Below are 18,316 nucleotides of genomic sequence, written 5' to 3'. Positions count from 1 at the left end.
ATCTTGAAATTCTTATAAAGATAACGTTATAGCTTAGTTGCACAGATCAAGAAAACTGCAAATTATCGAAAAAACAATTAATGATAAAATATGTACCAATACAAGCCATTATAAATATGTGGTTGATATATTTAAGCGTCGAGCAAGTAACTAAACGCTCTAAAAGGAGCGCACGCGTGTTGTTTTCACCATACCGTATGTGTTTAACATTGTGCGGATGTCGAGTTCAGCACCAAGGACAGGCACCGTTTCCACGGAAACTTGTGGTGCTTGGAGATTATGTATTGCATGCAAATAGAAGCTCTGTCACCTTGTGGTGTAATAGAATAGGATCTATCTAGGATCCGATAATTATTACTCAAAGCCTCAAGCTAACTGACTAACTTTCTATGCAGCTTTAAGACGATAATTTATGTCCAGGTACAAAAAGCGTTACTCGAAACCGTTTCTTTTATAAGATCAATATCCATTTGGTCCTCACATATATATTTATCAGTTTTTAGTATACGTTTCTCCCAGAGAGTAGTTGTCTGCGCCCTATTATGATATTGTACCGTATAGTACTGTATCTTTGACAGTAAAAGCAATAAGCCCTCGGACATGATTTTGCAAATAATGATATATATTTATTGTTCCGTAAAATCGCCGTTACCCGTGATACCCCGCGCCAGGATTTGAGCAGAAAAATTGAAGAAATGGCGGCGGCCGGCTGCCTGAGCTTTGCGCTGATCTGGACCGTCATTTCATATCTCTACATTGGAGCTACAGCACAGCTGACTAGGAACAAGGTAAGAAAAGAAGAAAGATGTTTTGGAGATCGTGAGAGAGACAGACAGAGAGAACGAGAGATAGATAGAGAGAAAGAGAGAGAGAGAAACCTACATTTCTCCTGCAGTCTCTTAGTGTCACTGACGAAAGGTAGTGGATGCTACCTGAAACGTCTGACCGTTTCCAAAACCATACCCAGTTGCTTGAGTACGTACCTGTTTTTTTGGCGTATCTTATTACCTGGATGTCTAACCTAAATAGAGAGAGAGAGATGATAGAATCATCTCTGTAATAGGAGGAGTTATAGTGATCGTACTTAGATGATGAAAGCTGTACAGTGTAGTCTTTAGGTATTGGGTACGGATATGAGTGAACACGAAAACAGGCGATACAGGTGTATGTGTTGGAGAAAAACACAGCTCTAACATGTCATCTCATCTGTTCTACATTGTAGATCATCAAGATTAGTAGTGTTTGAAACCTGTACAATCATGTTTTCATTTCTTCCATCATAATGTAGGTGTAGTGATCGTAATATCTGCAATAGCAATATACATTGCATGATTTGTATACATGTATATTTTTAAGTCTGTCAAGCGTGGCATATAAAGGACACATACACAATGCGTCTCATACCGTTGAAGTACTTATCATAGATACACGTTCCACGTTGTTTAGTACGCCGGTGTTGAAACCCCCGCCATGAGGCCCCGTTTTTACTGTAGTGCTGCGCTCCGTACCGTGTAATTGGGACATGTTTTCCCGTGCGGGACCAAGCGTAGATTGATTCTTTTACTGTTCGTCTTTACTTAGCCTCGAATCCAGGCTTGTTCGGGCAGTTCTGCCGTGGTATTGTGGCACTGGTCATCTTTAATTGGGCTGGGTTCCAGGCTTGTTAGGTTGCGTACCATGTAATTGGGACAGTTTCCCCATGCGGTTCGAAGCGTAGATTTATTGTTCTACTGTTCATCTTTACTTTAGATTTACCTAGTTTGGGATCCAGGCTTGTTTGGCTCAGTACCATGTAATTGGGACAGCTTCTGCTGTGCTATTGTGGTACTCGTCTGGTTCATCTTTACTTAGCCTGGGATCCAGGCCTGTTCGGCTACGTACCGTGTAATTGGGACAGTTCCCCCGTGCGGTACGAATCGTAGATTGATTTTCAACTGTTTATCTTTACTTAGCCTGGGATCCAAGCTTGTACTGCTACTGCTTAGTAACTGGGAATTGGTACAGTTCTGTCCACTGTAGATTTTTTCTCTATCTCTGTTCATTGATAGCCAATAACAAAGACAAGCAAATTGTAACTGTATAACAATAGCATAACCATATAATTAAAGTTGCCATTTTAACATAGAAGGACGAATCAAATATAGAATGATTGAATCCACAATTGTATAAGGAATGGAACCAAAATATGTCTCTTATATCTAAGATAGATTGCCATTTTAAGAAGACTGTAGTGATTTTATGGATATATATGAATCGCATTTCGTTATAAAAAGTCTAACACTATTTAGCTGCTGTGAATACAAACGACGTGAAATCGGCGGTGCGTTTAACGACGAGCGGCTGAGTACAGTTTCATCACGGAGACAGCTGGTCTCCATTCACACATCGATCCACACGGCTGTGAATGAAGCCGGAATGTTCGCCGATAGAATTCTCAATTAGTCCTCTTCTGCAATGAGGATTTGGGTTAACGTGTTTTACAGGTGATCCGAATGGAATGGAAACCGGATATTCTGCTGAACTACCACAGGACGCCGCTTGACTTTGACTTTATTGGGATCCACATTTAGCATACATGTACAGGACAGTAGCTAGAAGGGACATAATCGAACTTGTATACGATGCTTGGTTTTGCCAACACCTGACCACATACTGGATATGACACGAGTCCATCCACAATTTATCCAGTTCTGCTGTCCACAAAATTCACATGTTCAAATGCTTTTACAGACGAAAAAATACCTTCGCTAGGAATGTTATGCTTGCGGTTGTTGTTGTATAGAAACGCCGGTCTATACATGAATATTGAGGCGTCATATGCTCTGCAAACAATGACTTAAAGCCTGCGAACGGTGTCAACCTGACTCTAAATTACAGCATGGTCTGACCCAGTATCCATTGTTGTGGTCATTTAAAACAAACCCCGATCGATACTGCAACTGTGAGTCAGAAATGAATTGCCACCCCTGGATTTGGAATCGTGCTAATCGTGGTTTTTATTCTCTGCACGTCCCTGTTATTTTACCGTGTCTAGCCAAGCTGTGTAGGGTTCAGGTTTATGTTTCTTAGAAGACAATATATCGAGGGGGAGATATAATAGTGTACGTTGTAACTGTAGGAATGTCCCAATAGAACAATGAATGTATTACGGTACTTATCATGGCTCAAGCATGTCAGTAGGTACTTGAAATGAGGCAGCCAGTTTCGGAGGTCAAAATGGTCTCTCTGCAATCTGGGTTGAATATGCGAGGATTCCGGGAGAAATTCTAATCCATCGGAATAAAAAGAAAGATTCGCAATAACTCGAAATACTTCAAGGATCTTTAAAGCCATTGGCTATTTTCTGCTGCCACTGTGTCCCCATGATAGCTTTATTTTCAGGTAGTTTTAGTAATCCCTCCCTTCATTTAAATTGCACAATAATAACTAACTAAAAGTACATTTTAGTCCACCGCTATTGTATAGATTATCTGATTTTACGCTTTTTTCTCTCCTTGCACAGAAAGTCGAGCCCATTACTGCGGAGACAGTGGTGTTGGGGCCGCTCCGTCTGTGGCAACTTATCGCGATTGTCGTCACCGGGGTCTCCTCTATAGGTATGTATGAAACATATCTAATATCAATCTTCTAACCAACGCATAAGCTTTCATGAATGTTCATCTGTGTTGGTAGTTACATGTTTAAAGTTAAAACTTTTGATCCAACACAAAGAAATCTCTCACCTAGAGCTTTCGACCAGTAACTCTGGTCTTCCTCAGTAGACTGACCCAGTGAAGCCTGTCACGAAGCTTCTTTGAAGTGTGACGTCAACACTGGGTCAAAGGTATCTGGTAAACAGTGTCGGCCCCCGTCGCGGTTTAATGAAGCTACATGTATTAGACCCCAACGCATAAGCTATCAGGTTTAGATAGACACCACTTATGCTAATGATATCGAGGAAAAAGCCCGGTAAATTTGTATTCAAAATATATGGTATATTGCGTATTGCTTGGAGAGTGTTGTTGAAACAAAGTGTGTGGTCTTTACTGGTAGTTTAGTCATAGTATAGACACAACTGCACTGTGTTGTTGTATTGATGGCCATGTATCATAGAGGCAGATGCAGTAATGATCAAAATCACTAGGCGGCGTGAGTGCTACACCGCTGTGCCTTGCTTTGATTTATTAAACTGTATAAACAGATATACGGCCAGGACTGCCCAACTGGCCAGAGGCTATTATAAAGGGCTAGCCCTAATAACAGAACACTAAACAATTATTAACAACAATGTCGGTTACAATTCAGATACATTAACGTACTATATGTAGCAGATAAGTCATTCTAAGTACGCAAATAACTTATTAGGGGGGGGGGGACTAACACAGGTGACGGCGCGTCTGTAAAATCTGTGGCGAACCCTTTCAGGGTGCTCCGTAGCATAAAAAAAGGAGTACAGAGATTCTTTCATACTTTAGACCAAATTGATTATTAAAAAAAGTAAAGAAAATACACTGTTAATTTCTCTAGAACAATGTACCTCTGACGAAGACATGGGATCTCCGACCTCTAATTTATAGCTGGATACAATTCCTGCTTGATGCAACAAGGAATGTGGCAAGCGTGTTTTAACAATCAGGTATTAATTCCGGTCATTATTGTCCTGTATGTGAAAGAATTTGTAAATATTGTAATGCTAAGGCTGTGGAAGACGAAATACACTTTATCTCAAATTGTTCCTTTCATAGCAACGCTCGAAATGAGTTAACTATTCAAACTTCTATAATTTATCCCAATTTTATTAAACTTACAGACCAAGAAAAAACTATTCTTCTTTTAACTTCACAAAACCCACTGATTTTAGAAAAGGTGGGACATTACGTCTTCCATGGTCTAAAAAAGAGAAGTCAAACCCCTTTGACATAGTTTTAGACGTAGCTATAGCTCTAGACAACTACCTTTTATCATGTTGATTTTAGTTATTTTATACTACGTTTTATTGTTCTTTTATGTTTGTAATCTGCAATTAGCCCCCCCGGGCATGAATTTCTAATAAAACTTCAATTATTGTTGCCTGCCCTTAACTTTGGACTTTGCTCCTACACAATGTATGCTGTGCACTATAGCATTACAACTTGTGAGCACCATAGATGTTTTCATATGGCCTTACCTCTTTCCCTTACGAATATGTGAATACTAACACAGTAACACAGACGAAATACCGGTACCGTACACAATTTATGGCTCAGAGACGTCAACATCGAAGGAAAAAGACAATATTTGCAGTTGTACAAAGAAGCTTTGTAACTTGTTGCATCAATGTATGGCAATGGTATGCTCTTAGACAATATGGACATCTTCTTAAAGTTTTGCCTTCTCTTGTTCGTAAAATTCAAACAAACATCGCACGATGTCGTCTTCCCCTCTTTTGACCTGAAACAACAAGGAGACAGGCTTGGACAGGATTTCCCACGACTGTACTTCCAACACGTCTCCCGACAGAGCTTCTCTCTGGAACAACATGGCGATTTTCTTTACTGGATATTTCAGCACGTACCCCGACAGCGATGTGTACCTACCGGCCTTCGTACCAAACGCAGCCGTATCGGAACAGAGTCGTACATACACGGACTGGTTCGTATGTCCATTCTCGTCAATATCGCTCTCTCCGACCGTACACTTGCAGGAGTACATGGGCGGCGTATCTGGCGGGATCGGCAAGCTATACGTTGGCCGGGGTCCCTTGGTCCTCCTTCGCAGATTTTGTGGAAGGGCGGTGGGCTGGCGAGTCGAGATGTCCACATGAATCAACTGGCAGCTCTGGCGGCAAAGCAAGTCTTGAGTCTTGGCAAGACGAACGTCCCCCTTGCAGATATAAGACGTCTTGCCGACATAACCTGCAAATTCCAAGCCTGATTTTAATCTTGATTTCTTTTTTGTCCTACCTTGGTTCTATGTTATATGATGGTCAGGCTTCACTTTTGTTTCACTTATTTTGGTATTATGATTTCATGCGCAATGTATGCTACTTAAGTTACCTTGCTTTTGTATTATTTAGTAACTTTTGTAACTTTATAAGCTACTTTAATTTTGTTGTTATTTGTATTAGTTTGAGTTTGATGTTTTTGTTTGGGGTCTTCCCCAGGCCCAGGGCTCATTGAAAAGCGCCCTACGGGCGATATGTATCCCCCTGGTTAAATAAATAAAAACAAACAAACAAACAAACCTATCTCACTCACGACCTCTACGGCAGAGTTGTACTTGACTTTGGTGTAGAATTCTGGATAAAGATAGAACTCTTGGTAACGTGAGAAGACAGAGACAGTTTCTAGGAGCCCCGGTATGCTGAAAACGTCCGACTGCTCAGGTCTGGAGTAGGATATCAGTTGTGCTAGAGTCCAGATATTCGGGACACCTGTGCGATCAAAGTAGAACGGACTGAGTTGGTAGGTTGTCAGGAGTTTGGTGCCGTCTTCACTCAACCGGCGGCTAGACTTCATGCTGACTCTTTGTTTAGAACATAAACGACTCCATGTACGTACGTACGTTTGAGCAGAAAGTGAGTTTAAAAGTAGCTGAACGCTATGCAGCCATTTCCGTATGTTGTCCGTTAGTACTTTGACCTCCAAGCTTTGACCTGACTGATCTCCAAAATGGTGGGCATTCATTTCCGGCATGTCGGCTCAAAAGCGACATCTTGCAGCTGAGGAAAGTACTGCAATCAAACAGTAGACTTTGATCTAAAATAGCATGAAAGTTCATCTGTGTTAGTACAAATCATTATGAAATAAAGACTAAGCTTTAACTTCCAACACTTAGATTACAGAATTGGGACTTACCCAAATTTTCAGTTGACTCCATCAACCTTGTTCACGGAATGGACCCGTCTATTCTTGGAACGTGACGTCAGAGACACGTGACCGTAGTAACGCGTCATACGTGCCAGATAACTTGTGTCGCCCCCCGTCTCTGTTCAGGGTAGGTCTGTGAGCTCTTATGTAGACTGCCTCCTTAACTCCTCTTCTAAGAGTAGACGGGTCCATTCCGTGAACAAGGTTGATGGAGTCAACCGAAAATTTGGGGTAAGTCCCAATTCTGTAATCTAAGTGTTGGAAATTAAAGCTTAGTCTTTATTTCATAGTAGACTTTGATCATTACCTTCGCCAAGAAGGTTATGTTTTCTGTGGTGGTAACTGCCTGGAATTTCATACTTGGGGTATTTGAAAGTTAAGTGAAGGTGAATATAACCTATTTGAATAACGACCTCATTTGCATAATTTCTGAGAAAATGCTAGAATCTTCGTTAAGGTATTAAGACTGTCCTGGTGTAGAATATTATCGACAGATGTAATTCATGCAATTTAGAATCCTATTTGCATAATCAGGGGGATTAATGTATACTTTCTTAGTCATAAGAAAGTCATTTGGCGAAGGTATGAGATCGTGAAACTCTAGTTAAACTGTATGAACAGATACTAGTATACAGCCAGGACTGCCCAACTAGCCAGAGGCTATTATAAAGGGCCAGCCCTCATAACAGGACAGTAAACAATTATAAACAATGAACAATGTCGGTTACAATTCAGATACATTAACGCACTATATGTAACAGAAAAGTCATTATAAGTATAGAGGCGATCTGTGTTATTAGCCTAAGGCCATGTTGATTTGATTATATGGATGACATCCTCCGGGAACCCCAAAACTGATGCGCGCGTGCGAATAAAAAAAAAGTTTTGCAAAAAAAAAGTTCTTTTCATTATGAAATCTACGTGGTCATTAGGGTTGAACAAATGGGACAGAATATCGTTTGGCGAATAATCTAATCTTCAAGTTCATTTCCTTACAATTTCGTCTTTTTTCGTTTGATTTTGGCATTCTACGACATTGGTATAGTTTTTACTTATTTTTTTGTAACTTACGGTATATTTTTGCTCATTTTGCAACTGTTTTGTACGATTTACAGTATGGTTGAAAACTTTTTTTGGGGGGGAAACGGCCGAAAATTCATGCGCGCGCGGATGTCATCCATATAATCAAATCAACATGGCCTAACTTAAGGTGTCTGAGCTGAGCACCATGCGCTTGCTAGAAAACGTTTTAAGAGACATTCAATTCAGATGCACCGTTGTGCTTTCCACAGTTTAAGTGACATTCAATTCGAAATGAAATCTTTGGTTTATTTCAAACACAAACACAAATCACAATACAGCTCCATCACTAGGCAGCCACAAGGCTGAATTGTGTGAATGAAAGCGTTAGACAGTGAAATAAAATCCTGGTCATCATTCCGTGTTTTAAAAACAGTCATTAAATTATATTACAATCATACATTTACACAGACTATTCAGATGCACCGTTGTGCTTTCCCCAGTGATCACGGCCTGTTGCTTCTCCAAGTGTCGCATCCAGTTTAATATAGTCAAGTCAATCTTGCACAATGGGTACAATGCATGGCAAACTCTTCAGTACTACATAATATATTATCTAACATCTACTCTTACGTCTACAGTAATACCTACAAGATCTATGTATCGAAAATAACATTGTACTTTTTCAAAAAGGTAATATAGTACATGTATATATAATATTACATGGAACATGGTTTACATGATAATATAACAGACACGACTAACAGTGCTGTATAGATGCACCTCTCTCCCAGACAGAGACAGGTGCAGTAATGTAGAGAATCCCTAGGCGGCGTGACTACCAAACTATTGCTTTGCCTTCCTCAGTGATCACGGCCTGTTGCTTCTCCAAGTGTCGCATCCAGTTTAATCATAAACACGACTAACACAGTGTTGTATAGATGTACCTGTCTCAGAGACAGACAGGACAGGTGCATTAATATAGAGAATCCCTAGGCGGCGTGACCAAACTATTGCTTTGCTTTCCCCAGTGATCACGGCCTGTTGCTTCTCCAAGTGTCGCATCCAGTTTAATCATAGACACGCTAACAGTGTTGTATATATGTTCCTGCCTCACAGACAGAAACAGGGACAAGAACAAGTGCAGTAATGTAGAGAGCCGCTAGAAGGCGTAGTCACCACACCTTTCTTCTGTCCCCAGTGATCACGGCCTGTTGCTTCTCCAAGTGTCGCATCCCACGAACCAAGAAGGAGATCGAGGCTCGGAACGCCAAGAGAGAGAACCCGATGGGCTACATGAACCAAGTCGCCATGCCGCAACAACAACAACAACCCGGGGCTCCAAGACCCGCGCCGCCGCAACAGCAAGGCGGTAAGATCGGGACCAAGGACATATCGTTTCCAGAATTGTGTCTATCTTTACATGTAGTTCTTTGCCTGAATACTTGTAGGTTAGGCTTAGGATCAGCCACTGATCTGGATAGTCTCTGTCGTGCCTATCTGGGATAATCTGTTTCTATGCCTGAATTGGTTAGGGTTAGGATCGGGCGCGGTTCTGAATAGTAGGCTCTGTCGTATCCAGAACCGTGTCTATCTAGTCCTAAGCCTGAATGGGCTACATGAACCAAGTCGCCATGCCGCAACAACAACAACAAGCCGGGGCTCCAAGACCCGCGCCGCCGCAACAGCAAGGCGGTAAGGGGGTTATAATGAGTGTTGGTCATTGTTTACATAGAATCCAGCCTAGTTAGGATCCGTTAGCCCATTCAGGCATAGGACTAGATAGGCAATTGGATACAATATAAATATGCTAGCCTGGAGTTCAGCTTTGGTCCGCTCCCCCGCAAACAAGATCTTGGGGAGCGGACCAAAGCTAACAAGGTTGGGCTCCAGGCTGGCATATTGTATCCATAACTGTCAGTACTTAGTCCTATGCCTGAATGGGCTACATGAACCAAGTCGCCATGCCGCTACAAGAGCAACAAGCCGGGCTCCAAGACCCGCGCCGCCGCAGCAGCAAGGCGGTAAGGCCATAGCCTCTACCAGGCTTCGGGAGGTGGCTGGATAGAGTCGAAATTGGCCAAATAGAGAGATGCTAGGAGAGTTGGTCCGCTAGAGAGTACATTAGACGCTAGTAAGACATATCATATCAATGATTATCTAGTTATATGCAGGAATAGGATAGATTAAGGATCAGGTACGGTTCTCGATAGTCTTCGCTTATCCAAGATTTGCACCAGGGGCAGGTCTGGATACGGGGCTATTCTGAACCGTACCAGAGCAAGGTTTGGATAAAGAAAGGTTCTGGACAGGGCAATTTGTCTTTGTGCTGAAAAAAATCGAAAACTTTGAATCGGACACACTTTTGATTAATACAGGGAGGGATACAGAGCTTCTTTTACACTCACACAGTTGTATGATCAACCCACTGCGCCAATATTTTAGCCCGTCAATTGGGGGGGGGTCGGTTAGTGCCAAAAACAGAGAGCAACTTGTTGGTAAACTTTCTTTCATCATTTTTCTCCTGTTCTCTTCAGGAGTGGTCCTGCAGCCCTCAGCTCTGGAAGCTGCAGCGTTTGAGGAGTTGGAGATGGCGTCCGGCGGGAGGGTGCCGTGAAGTCGGAACAGCAATAATGCGAACCTACATCTCCAATTGGTCAAACGTTACGTTACGTCACGTCCGGTGTAACGTCACATCCGGTGTCGAAAGGCGAAACATGAAACTGAAATCATGCTGACAACTTCTCTCTTGTAGCAAGGAGATCCAAACATGTTTTAAGTAGCCTTTTAATACCAGGCCTCGGGAGGCGGCTGGAAAGAGTAGAAATCGGCCAAATATAGAGGTAACATGCCGAGGAATTTGGTCCGCTCTAGAGTACATTTCGGGAGCAGCAAACTGTACTCAAGAGCGGACCAACTCTCTTGGCATGTTATCTCTAAATTTGGCCGATTTCTACTCTTTCCAGCCGCCTCCCGAAGCCTGGTAGAGGCTAATGTGAAGCTCCTTGCTTGTGGGAGGAATTTCAGTTTGTTCCTTGGTGACACCTACGTAACTAACAAGAGAAGTGACCCCGCAAAAGTGTGGCTTTAAAATAACATTGACTAAATTGTGTAGTCATTACGACCAACTGTTGACTTGCCGCTAGTTCCAATACTTTCAGGCATTCCGAACTTGAAGTATGGTTTTCTCTAGTGACACTGACGAAAGGTAGTGGATGCTACCTCGTTTCCAAAATCATATCCAGGCTTGAGTAACAATTTTTTGGCGTATCTTATTACCTGGATGTCGAACCTTCACCGACGTATTCCGAAAAAGTACTGCACTTTTTGACGACTTGGTCTTGTCTGTACCACCATGAATAATCAATATTTATAGTCAAAGAAATTACTCAAATAGATTATTAGACATGTTACTGGGTAGTGGCTAGTATGTGAATCATTTGCATACAAATTTTGCTAATGAGCAGGATTGTTATCTTGAAAGTTCATCTGTGTTGGTAGAAGTCATTATGCAGCAAGTTTAAACTGTAATTTCCAACACAAGAAATTGGACTCACCCAAATTTTCGACTGTACAACTCCAGTCTTTATCAAGGAATGAACAATCCACCGCTTCCGTGACGTCACGCAGATAACACACGTGACTCCGTGAGCAGTGGATCATAGGTTTCAGAAAGTCTGTGGCGCCCCCCGTCTCTGTTAAGCAGGATTGTTGATGTAAGCCATTTACAGGTGGTCATCACCATGCATAAGATTTACAAAAACACTAAATATGCATACGGAGGTATGAGATCGCCGAACTCTAGTATTCAATGTATATATACATTAGATTCCTTTTAATGATGGATATCTCAAGTCATCTATCCATAGTGACCACTGTGTATCTCCCTCCTGATATTAATAAAAAAAAATAATTAAAAAAAAATTAATAAAAAAAGTTTATTGCAATTTTCTGTCCTAATTGCAAATAATATGGACACAGGGTACAAAATAACTATATTATCTACATAACAAAAGGTAATTGTCTGGAGATATGGTTGAAGGGTTATTATTATTATAGTTTTAGGAGCTATCGGTAGTTCTCTGTGTATCAATTGCCTGTGTCAAGTACCAAATGTTTTTCTGTATTCGGGTTGAATTTGCAATAAAACAATTGATTATTATGTTTACCGAAGGAAAACATATTGTTTTTGCTCTGTTTCTTCCTCTTCTTCTTCTCCAAACAGTGACCTCTGACCTGACCAATGACATGATTTGTTGACGTCTGTCACCTTGGTGACTGGTGTTCGGTTACATAATGTTGCAATTTCACGGTCTCCTCTGCTCCTGTCACCATATACTAGTAGTACATGTATGTGAATTAACAGAGGAGACCATGTCCGAAGGTAAACATTATGCATTTGCTTGCAAATGTTACTTCTCTAGTTATTGTCTTCGTCAAGAAGGGTATGTGGTCCGTATGGTGTGGGTCCGTATGTAGGTCAACGTTATAACTCGATTGTGTGTCGGCGCATTTTCTACCACTCGCCAAGAAGGTTATGTTTTCAGGGGCGTTCGTGTTTGTGTGTGTGTGTTTGTGTGTTTGTGTGTGTGTGTGTGTGTGTGTGTGTGTGTGTGTGTGACTTTGGGTACTCTTTCTCGCGGACTACTACAAAAACCGTCCGCTCGTGTGTCCTTGATTGTATGTCCAGTGTTGGAGCGATCAGTATGAACTTAAAGGTACATTGTACAAAGTTATGCAGAGCTAACTTAAGCAATTACGTAATCAGGATTTTGTAAAAAAAATACGACGATGATGTAGTCGCCTTATGTCTCTTAAAATAGCCATGATCTATTTTGTAAACTTTTCTTTCTTTTGTCCAGAAAAAAAGCCAACAAAATAGAAGCCGGGACCGTAAAACGTAGAAAAAAGCGATAAAAAAGACATCCTGAAAACAAAACAAAACTCTGCTTGGATAGTATGCAACTGGCACGCAAGAATTCTCTATACACTCAATCAAATTAACCTGTCCAGCCAATGACAACATAGCAAGTTATAGTTCGACCAATGAGAGAGCGGCAGCATTTACGAGTCGAACCAATTATCAGACCAACCAATCACAGCATGGCAGTTTGTAGATTGACCAATGAGAGAGCGGCTGCACTTACGAGTCCAACCAATTATCAGACCAACCAATCACAGCATGGCAATTACTAGATCGACGTACTGAGATGTACCAACGGCTGGTAGGAAGGGGGGGGGGGTACGGGTTTTCAAGTGATTATATATCGAGACAGAACAACAAGAACAAAAATTAAATACACACATTCAGAAACTTTCTCCACAAGAAAACGTTTGCAAACTGCGCAAGAATTTCCTTAAGGATTTTGAACGGAGCACTTCCGCTTTCTTAAATACTCCTCCAGGAGAAAATTGAATAGTCCAAGCATCAACCATCAACCGTGGAGGTTTGTATTCAAATGAGAAGTTTCATTTGTGAAGATGACCCAGCACAAGGAGGGATTGCCTGCTCACAAGGTAAGTTTTTTTTCCATTCCTAGCCGTAGAATAACACTGGCTATCCACGTATTGCCTTCGGCAGTGTTCGCAGAGAAACTGGAGATGACTTTTGAGTCTTTTGTAGGATTTTACTGAAAGAAATAGTCCACGGAAATGAAGTCACCCTCATGAGCATGTGGCACCCGGCAAGCTTTTTGGAATTTGTACATTCTCCTACTGAAAGTTATTCCGTGAACATCTCTAAATTCTTCATTTTCAGTGAATGTGGTACCAAAGATCAAATAGAATGCGTGTGATTGAAGTTTCCAACCGCAAGTTTTAGCAATTTTCGGTCAAGATTGTGGCTAGAAAAATTACGGGTTCTTTCGGATCACCTGTCAATCTCTCGTCTCGTGGCTACCGGTAACAAAAGTTATCGCCAAAAGCCTGTATCGTTATTTGAAACTGCTGAATCCAAACGTGTTTATAGCATTTTATTTAAACAAACAGTGTTAAATTAGGGAGGCTTTCTGTCATGAAAATCTATATTTTCATGGTTAAAGTAGATTTTTTGCTCGATTCTTGTCAACAACATCGGCTCCTGGTAATATATGCTCGGTACCGGGCCGCAGTTCCCGCCACAAGTTTTTGCCATAAGCGTCATTTGAAATTGCTTAAGCTAAACGTGTTTATAGCATTTTATTTAAACAACCAGTGTCAAATTAGGAAGGGTTTCTGTCATAAAAATCTATACTTTCATGGTTAAAGTAGATTTTTTGCTCGATTCTGGTCAACAACGGCTCCCGGTTATGTATGCTCGGTGCCGGGCCACAGTTCCCGCCACAAGTTTTTGCCACAAGCGTCATTTAAAACTGCTTAAGCCAAACATGTTTGTACACTTTATGTCAACAGTCAGTGTCAAATTAGCGAAGGTTTCTGTCATGAAATGTCTGTTTTTATTCTTATAGTTGCTTTTTGCCCGATTTTGGCCAAGCCTCTCGGCAGCTGATTTATCCGTCAATCACCGGTTTCCTGTAGTTACCGAAGATGTTTTGGTCATGTTTCCCGCCACGATAATGTATGCATAGCCCTGGCTCCGACCGCCAGAAGACCTGTAGCGTTACATGTTACAACTTGAGCCAAACATATCTGGAGCAATTTATTTGAACTGCCGGTTTGAAATTGTGCACGTTTTCTGTCACGAAATGGCAACTTTTAATGCTTCTTGTTGTTTTTTAACCAGGTTTCCAGCCGGCCGGCCAAAGGCGGGGTTTGGATGCCATGGCGTCAGAATTCCTCCATCCAGGTGCGCTTACTGTAAATTTCACTATTTCTAGCTGAGCTAGAATGAACCGTTTTAAAGATGTACTCGTACGTGTACGTTATCCTGTACATTGTGAGAGATTAGCGCAGTGTGTTGACTGACATCGTGTCCATATGTATCGTAGAGTTGACTGATTCTGTGCCCGTAACGTAGAGTTAAGCCTTGTGTTTTCGGTTAAATCTGCAGGTTGCACCGACGAATTTACGCACCCCTCTTGTATCGGGGTCCGTCACATTAACTAACTATTCAATATGTCTTGGTAACTTGTAAATGTTTTGGAGGTATCGTTAACAATAGCCTGGGTTAACTTGCTTGTTTAGGCACAGTTGTTATGCCCGGTTCTCCTATATATTCACCCAAGTACATTCTAATTTATGAATACATAAATTGCTGACATTCATAATCAACTCTTCTTACATTGGTCTTACAACAGCAGCCTCTAAACTATTAGTCTTTCCTTTTGCACACATGGCGCCCCCTGATGGCAGAAGACGGTACTGCAGCACTCAACAGGTTCTGGATGAATCTGAACTCGAGGAATGGATTGGATCGTGGATTGAATCGTGGGGCTCGTTCCTTTATACCAGATGTTTCCTGAAGGATGCAAGCTTCACGAAGACGACTTGACCAGATGAAATTTAATTTTTTTTTACCGTCAAACATAAAGAGTAAGGGAGAGGGCGTTAGGAGACTTTATATTACATGCAATATTTAGTGTGAACAGTTTTGCAGTTTATGTAGGGAATGTTTGGACACGATGTGCCTTGTTTTTACTTTTATGCGATATTTATGTCATTATGTTACTTAGTAATAGATAGAAATTTGGGGCGCAGGGATACAATTTCTTAGACTTATAGTTAGTTGTAGCTAAGTAAGATTGTCACTTGTTATATGATGTAAGAGATTGTACCATTCTACCTAAATAAGTTGGAAAATTGATTTTCTTGGTGTTAATTTTCGCACCTGTTGATGCCATGGCTTGCTCTCTGATGTTCACATGCACTTGAAGTTAAGACTTAGAATTAGACTTAGCGAAGGTGAGTTAAACGCGTAGGGACCGTTAGGGAGCGTAGTTAGTAGTCCAAGTGTGTGCTGACACAGGGAGCAAAATCCTGGCATGCAAAAAAGATTGTTTTTTGTATAATCACAAGGCACACCAAAAACTTAGCTAGTCGTCGATGTTCGAGAGGAGCAATTATGCATTGCTATGGAGAGAACAAGCCAGACCGCCCAGCTGAGATGCCAGAGGTGAGCCATGTGGGGACTGCATGCTGTACTAACATGTACTTTTTCTCCCTTGACAAAATTTGGGGGTACCCACAAACTCGCGTAGCACTCACGTTGGGTTAGGGCCAAACCATAACTAACCTGTCCTTCCTTTACTCCGGCAACTTATGCCATTTTATGTTTTTTGTCCCATACTACGGAGGGAAAAGCCTGGTTACCGGGCAATATTATCTCCTGAGTGTTTATCCTCTCGAGAAATAGGTCTAGTAACCGGGCTATGGGAAACCGGGGTCCTTCCGAGAGGGCGTTTTTTTCTCATCTTCTTTAGTTTGACTTTAGTATACAGATCCTGACGTTCATCGTTGGAAGCAGATCGTGATTCGAGGAAGGAAGCAAACTTCGACGTGGTCTTTACCATTCAGTCTTCATTCGAGGAAGGAAGCAAGCTTCGACGAAGACTACAAGACCAGATGAGATTTTTCTTTCTTCCCGTCAAATGTAACGAGTAAGGGTGGGCGGCGTTAAAAGACTTTAAGCCAGAGTTTATACTACATACCTTGTCTGGTCTGAACAGTTTAGTAGCACCCAGAAACAGGGTACGAGGGAGGGAGTAGGGAGGGGGATGGGGTGAATCTGTTACTAACTTCTCTTCCGAAATGTTTTTTCCTCTTCTTTTTAGTTTGACTTTGTATACAGATCCTGACGTTCATCGTTGGAAGCAGATCGTGGTCTTTACCATCCAAACTCCTTGCTGTGAGGCTCAGTCTTCATTCGAGGAAGGAAGGAAGCAAGCTTCCACGAAGACTACAAGACCAGATGAGATTTTTCTTTCTTTCCGTTAAATGTAACGAGTAAGGGTGGGCGGCGTTGAAAAGACTTTAAGCCAGAGTTATACTACATACCTTGTCTGGTCTGAACAGTTTAGTAGCACCCAGAAACAGGGTACGAGGGAGGGAGTAGGGAGGGGGGATGGAGTGAATTTGTTAGTAACTTTTGCCCTTCCAGTAGACCCCGTCTCTTCACGTTGCCAGAAGTACCACGAAGGAAGCCAGCAGAACTTCACAGGCCAACATAATTGTCTTCAACAGTACTGATATTCTCTCAGTCGAAGTGACAGCCTGCCACGTCAGCCAGCTGCGTTAGCGATCTAGGTAAGTTGGAAGGGAGGCAGCTTTATATTAGATAACAAATGTTTTGAAGGTGTGTCAATTTTCATGTTTGAATTGGTTTGATTTATTAAAATTGTAACAGTACAATACGCATGGAGCACAGGCAGCTGTTGATGGTGTTGTGTCCCACACATAGAATATTACAAACGTATACAAAAATATAACTATATCTGGTGCTTACCAATAAAAGTAGAATAACATTATGATACATCTAATCTTTGTTACATTTCAGATCCCTCCACATTCCTGTATGTTTCTTCCACCTCAAACAGCTGGCTCCAAAACGCTCTTTCCTTTTGCACACAGACGCGCCCCCTGATAGCAGAAGATGGTACTGCAGCGCACCACTGGTTCTGGCTGAATCTGAACTGGAAAGATGGGGACTGAGGGACTCATTCATTTGTACCAGACGTCTCCTGAAGGAAGCAAGCTTCAAGAAGACAACTAGACCAGATAAGGCTTTTCTTTTCTTTTTCCCCCTCGTCAAATGTAAAGAATCAGGAGAATTTGCATTTGCGGATTTGCGGATTTTGACCATTTTCCCATTTGGATTTCCTTTGCGTACTTGGACCATTTGCGGATTTTCACGATTTTTCCCATTTGGATTTGCATTTTCGGATTTTGACCTTCATTTTCCCCATTTGGATTAGCATTTGCGGATTTTCACCATTTTCCCATTTAGATTTGCATTTGCGTACTTGGACCAGCATTCGCGGATTTTGACCTTCATTTTTCTCATTTTCGATTTGCATTTGCGGATTTTGACCTTCATTTTCTCATTTTCGATTTGCATTTGCGGATTTGGACCATTTTCCCATTTGGATTTGCATTTGCGTACTTGGACCAGCATTTGCGGATTTTGACCTTCATTTTTCCCATTTGGATTTGCATTTGCGTACTTGGACCAGCATTTGCGGATTTTGACGTTAATTTTAACCATTTTGGATTTGCATTTGCGGATTTTGACCATTTTTCCATTTGGATTTGCATTTGCGGATTTTGACTTTCATTTTGAATTCTCATTTAAGATTTGCAATTGCATTTAAGCTTTTGACCATTTCCCCATTTGGATTTGCATTTGGGTACTTGGACGAGCATTTGCGGATTTTGACCATTTTCCCATTTTGGATTTGCATTTGCGGATTTTGAGCTTCATTTTCTCATTTAAGATTTGCATTTGCGTATTTTGACCATTTTCCCATTTGGATTTGCATTTGCGTACTTGGACCAGCATTTGCGGATTTTTACCTTAATTTTAACCATTTTGGATT

At 41.5% G+C, this 18,316-nt stretch overlaps 2 protein-coding genes across 2 annotated transcripts; one reads left to right on the top strand and one right to left on the bottom strand.

Annotated features, from left to right (window-relative positions):
* The first annotated feature begins 695 nt into the window (after window positions 1–695).
* LOC109477974 lies at window positions 696–10,464 on the top strand. Its single transcript, XM_019779428.1, has 4 exons — window positions 696–788; window positions 3,503–3,596; window positions 9,049–9,219; window positions 10,385–10,464. Exons 1-4 carry the CDS (start codon window positions 696–698, stop codon window positions 10,462–10,464), a joined length of 438 nt encoding a protein of 145 aa, XP_019634987.1.
* LOC109478050 lies at window positions 5,170–6,549 on the bottom strand. Its single transcript, XM_019779507.1, has 2 exons — window positions 6,203–6,549; window positions 5,170–5,873 (listed from the first exon to the last, which is right to left on the bottom strand). Exons 1-2 carry the CDS (start codon window positions 6,474–6,476, stop codon window positions 5,338–5,340), a joined length of 810 nt encoding a protein of 269 aa, XP_019635066.1. The 5' UTR covers window positions 6,477–6,549; the 3' UTR covers window positions 5,170–5,337.
* Window positions 10,465–18,316: the final 7,852 nt, after the last annotated feature.

This window comes from Branchiostoma belcheri, unplaced genomic scaffold (genome assembly GCF_001625305.1).
Source record: "Branchiostoma belcheri isolate BF01 breed outbred unplaced genomic scaffold, Haploidv18h27 scaffold42, whole genome shotgun sequence".
Taxonomy (NCBI): domain Eukaryota; kingdom Metazoa; phylum Chordata; class Leptocardii; order Amphioxiformes; family Branchiostomatidae; genus Branchiostoma; species Branchiostoma belcheri.
Note: the sequence above shows the minus strand (reverse complement) of the source record. Positions and strands in the feature narration are given on the sequence as shown.

Excerpts from the sequence above, each read along its gene's own strand:
- LOC109477974 (XM_019779428.1), top strand. The coding sequence starts at position 696 with ATGGCGGCGGCCGGCTGCCTGAGCTTTGCGCTGATCTGGACCGTCATT. Across the intron at positions 3,597-9,048 it reads CACCGGGGTCTCCTCTATAG|TGATCACGGCCTGTTGCTTC; the intron begins GTATGTATGAAA and ends TTCTGTCCCCAG. Across the intron at positions 9,220-10,384 it reads GCCGCCGCAACAGCAAGGCG|GAGTGGTCCTGCAGCCCTCA; the intron begins GTAAGATCGGGA and ends TGTTCTCTTCAG.
- LOC109478050 (XM_019779507.1), bottom strand. The coding sequence starts at position 6,476 with ATGAAGTCTAGCCGCCGGTTGAGTGAAGACGGCACCAAACTCCTGACA. Across the intron at positions 5,874-6,202 it reads AGAGGTCGTGAGTGAGATAG|GTTATGTCGGCAAGACGTCT; the intron begins GTTTGTTTGTTT and ends TGGAATTTGCAG.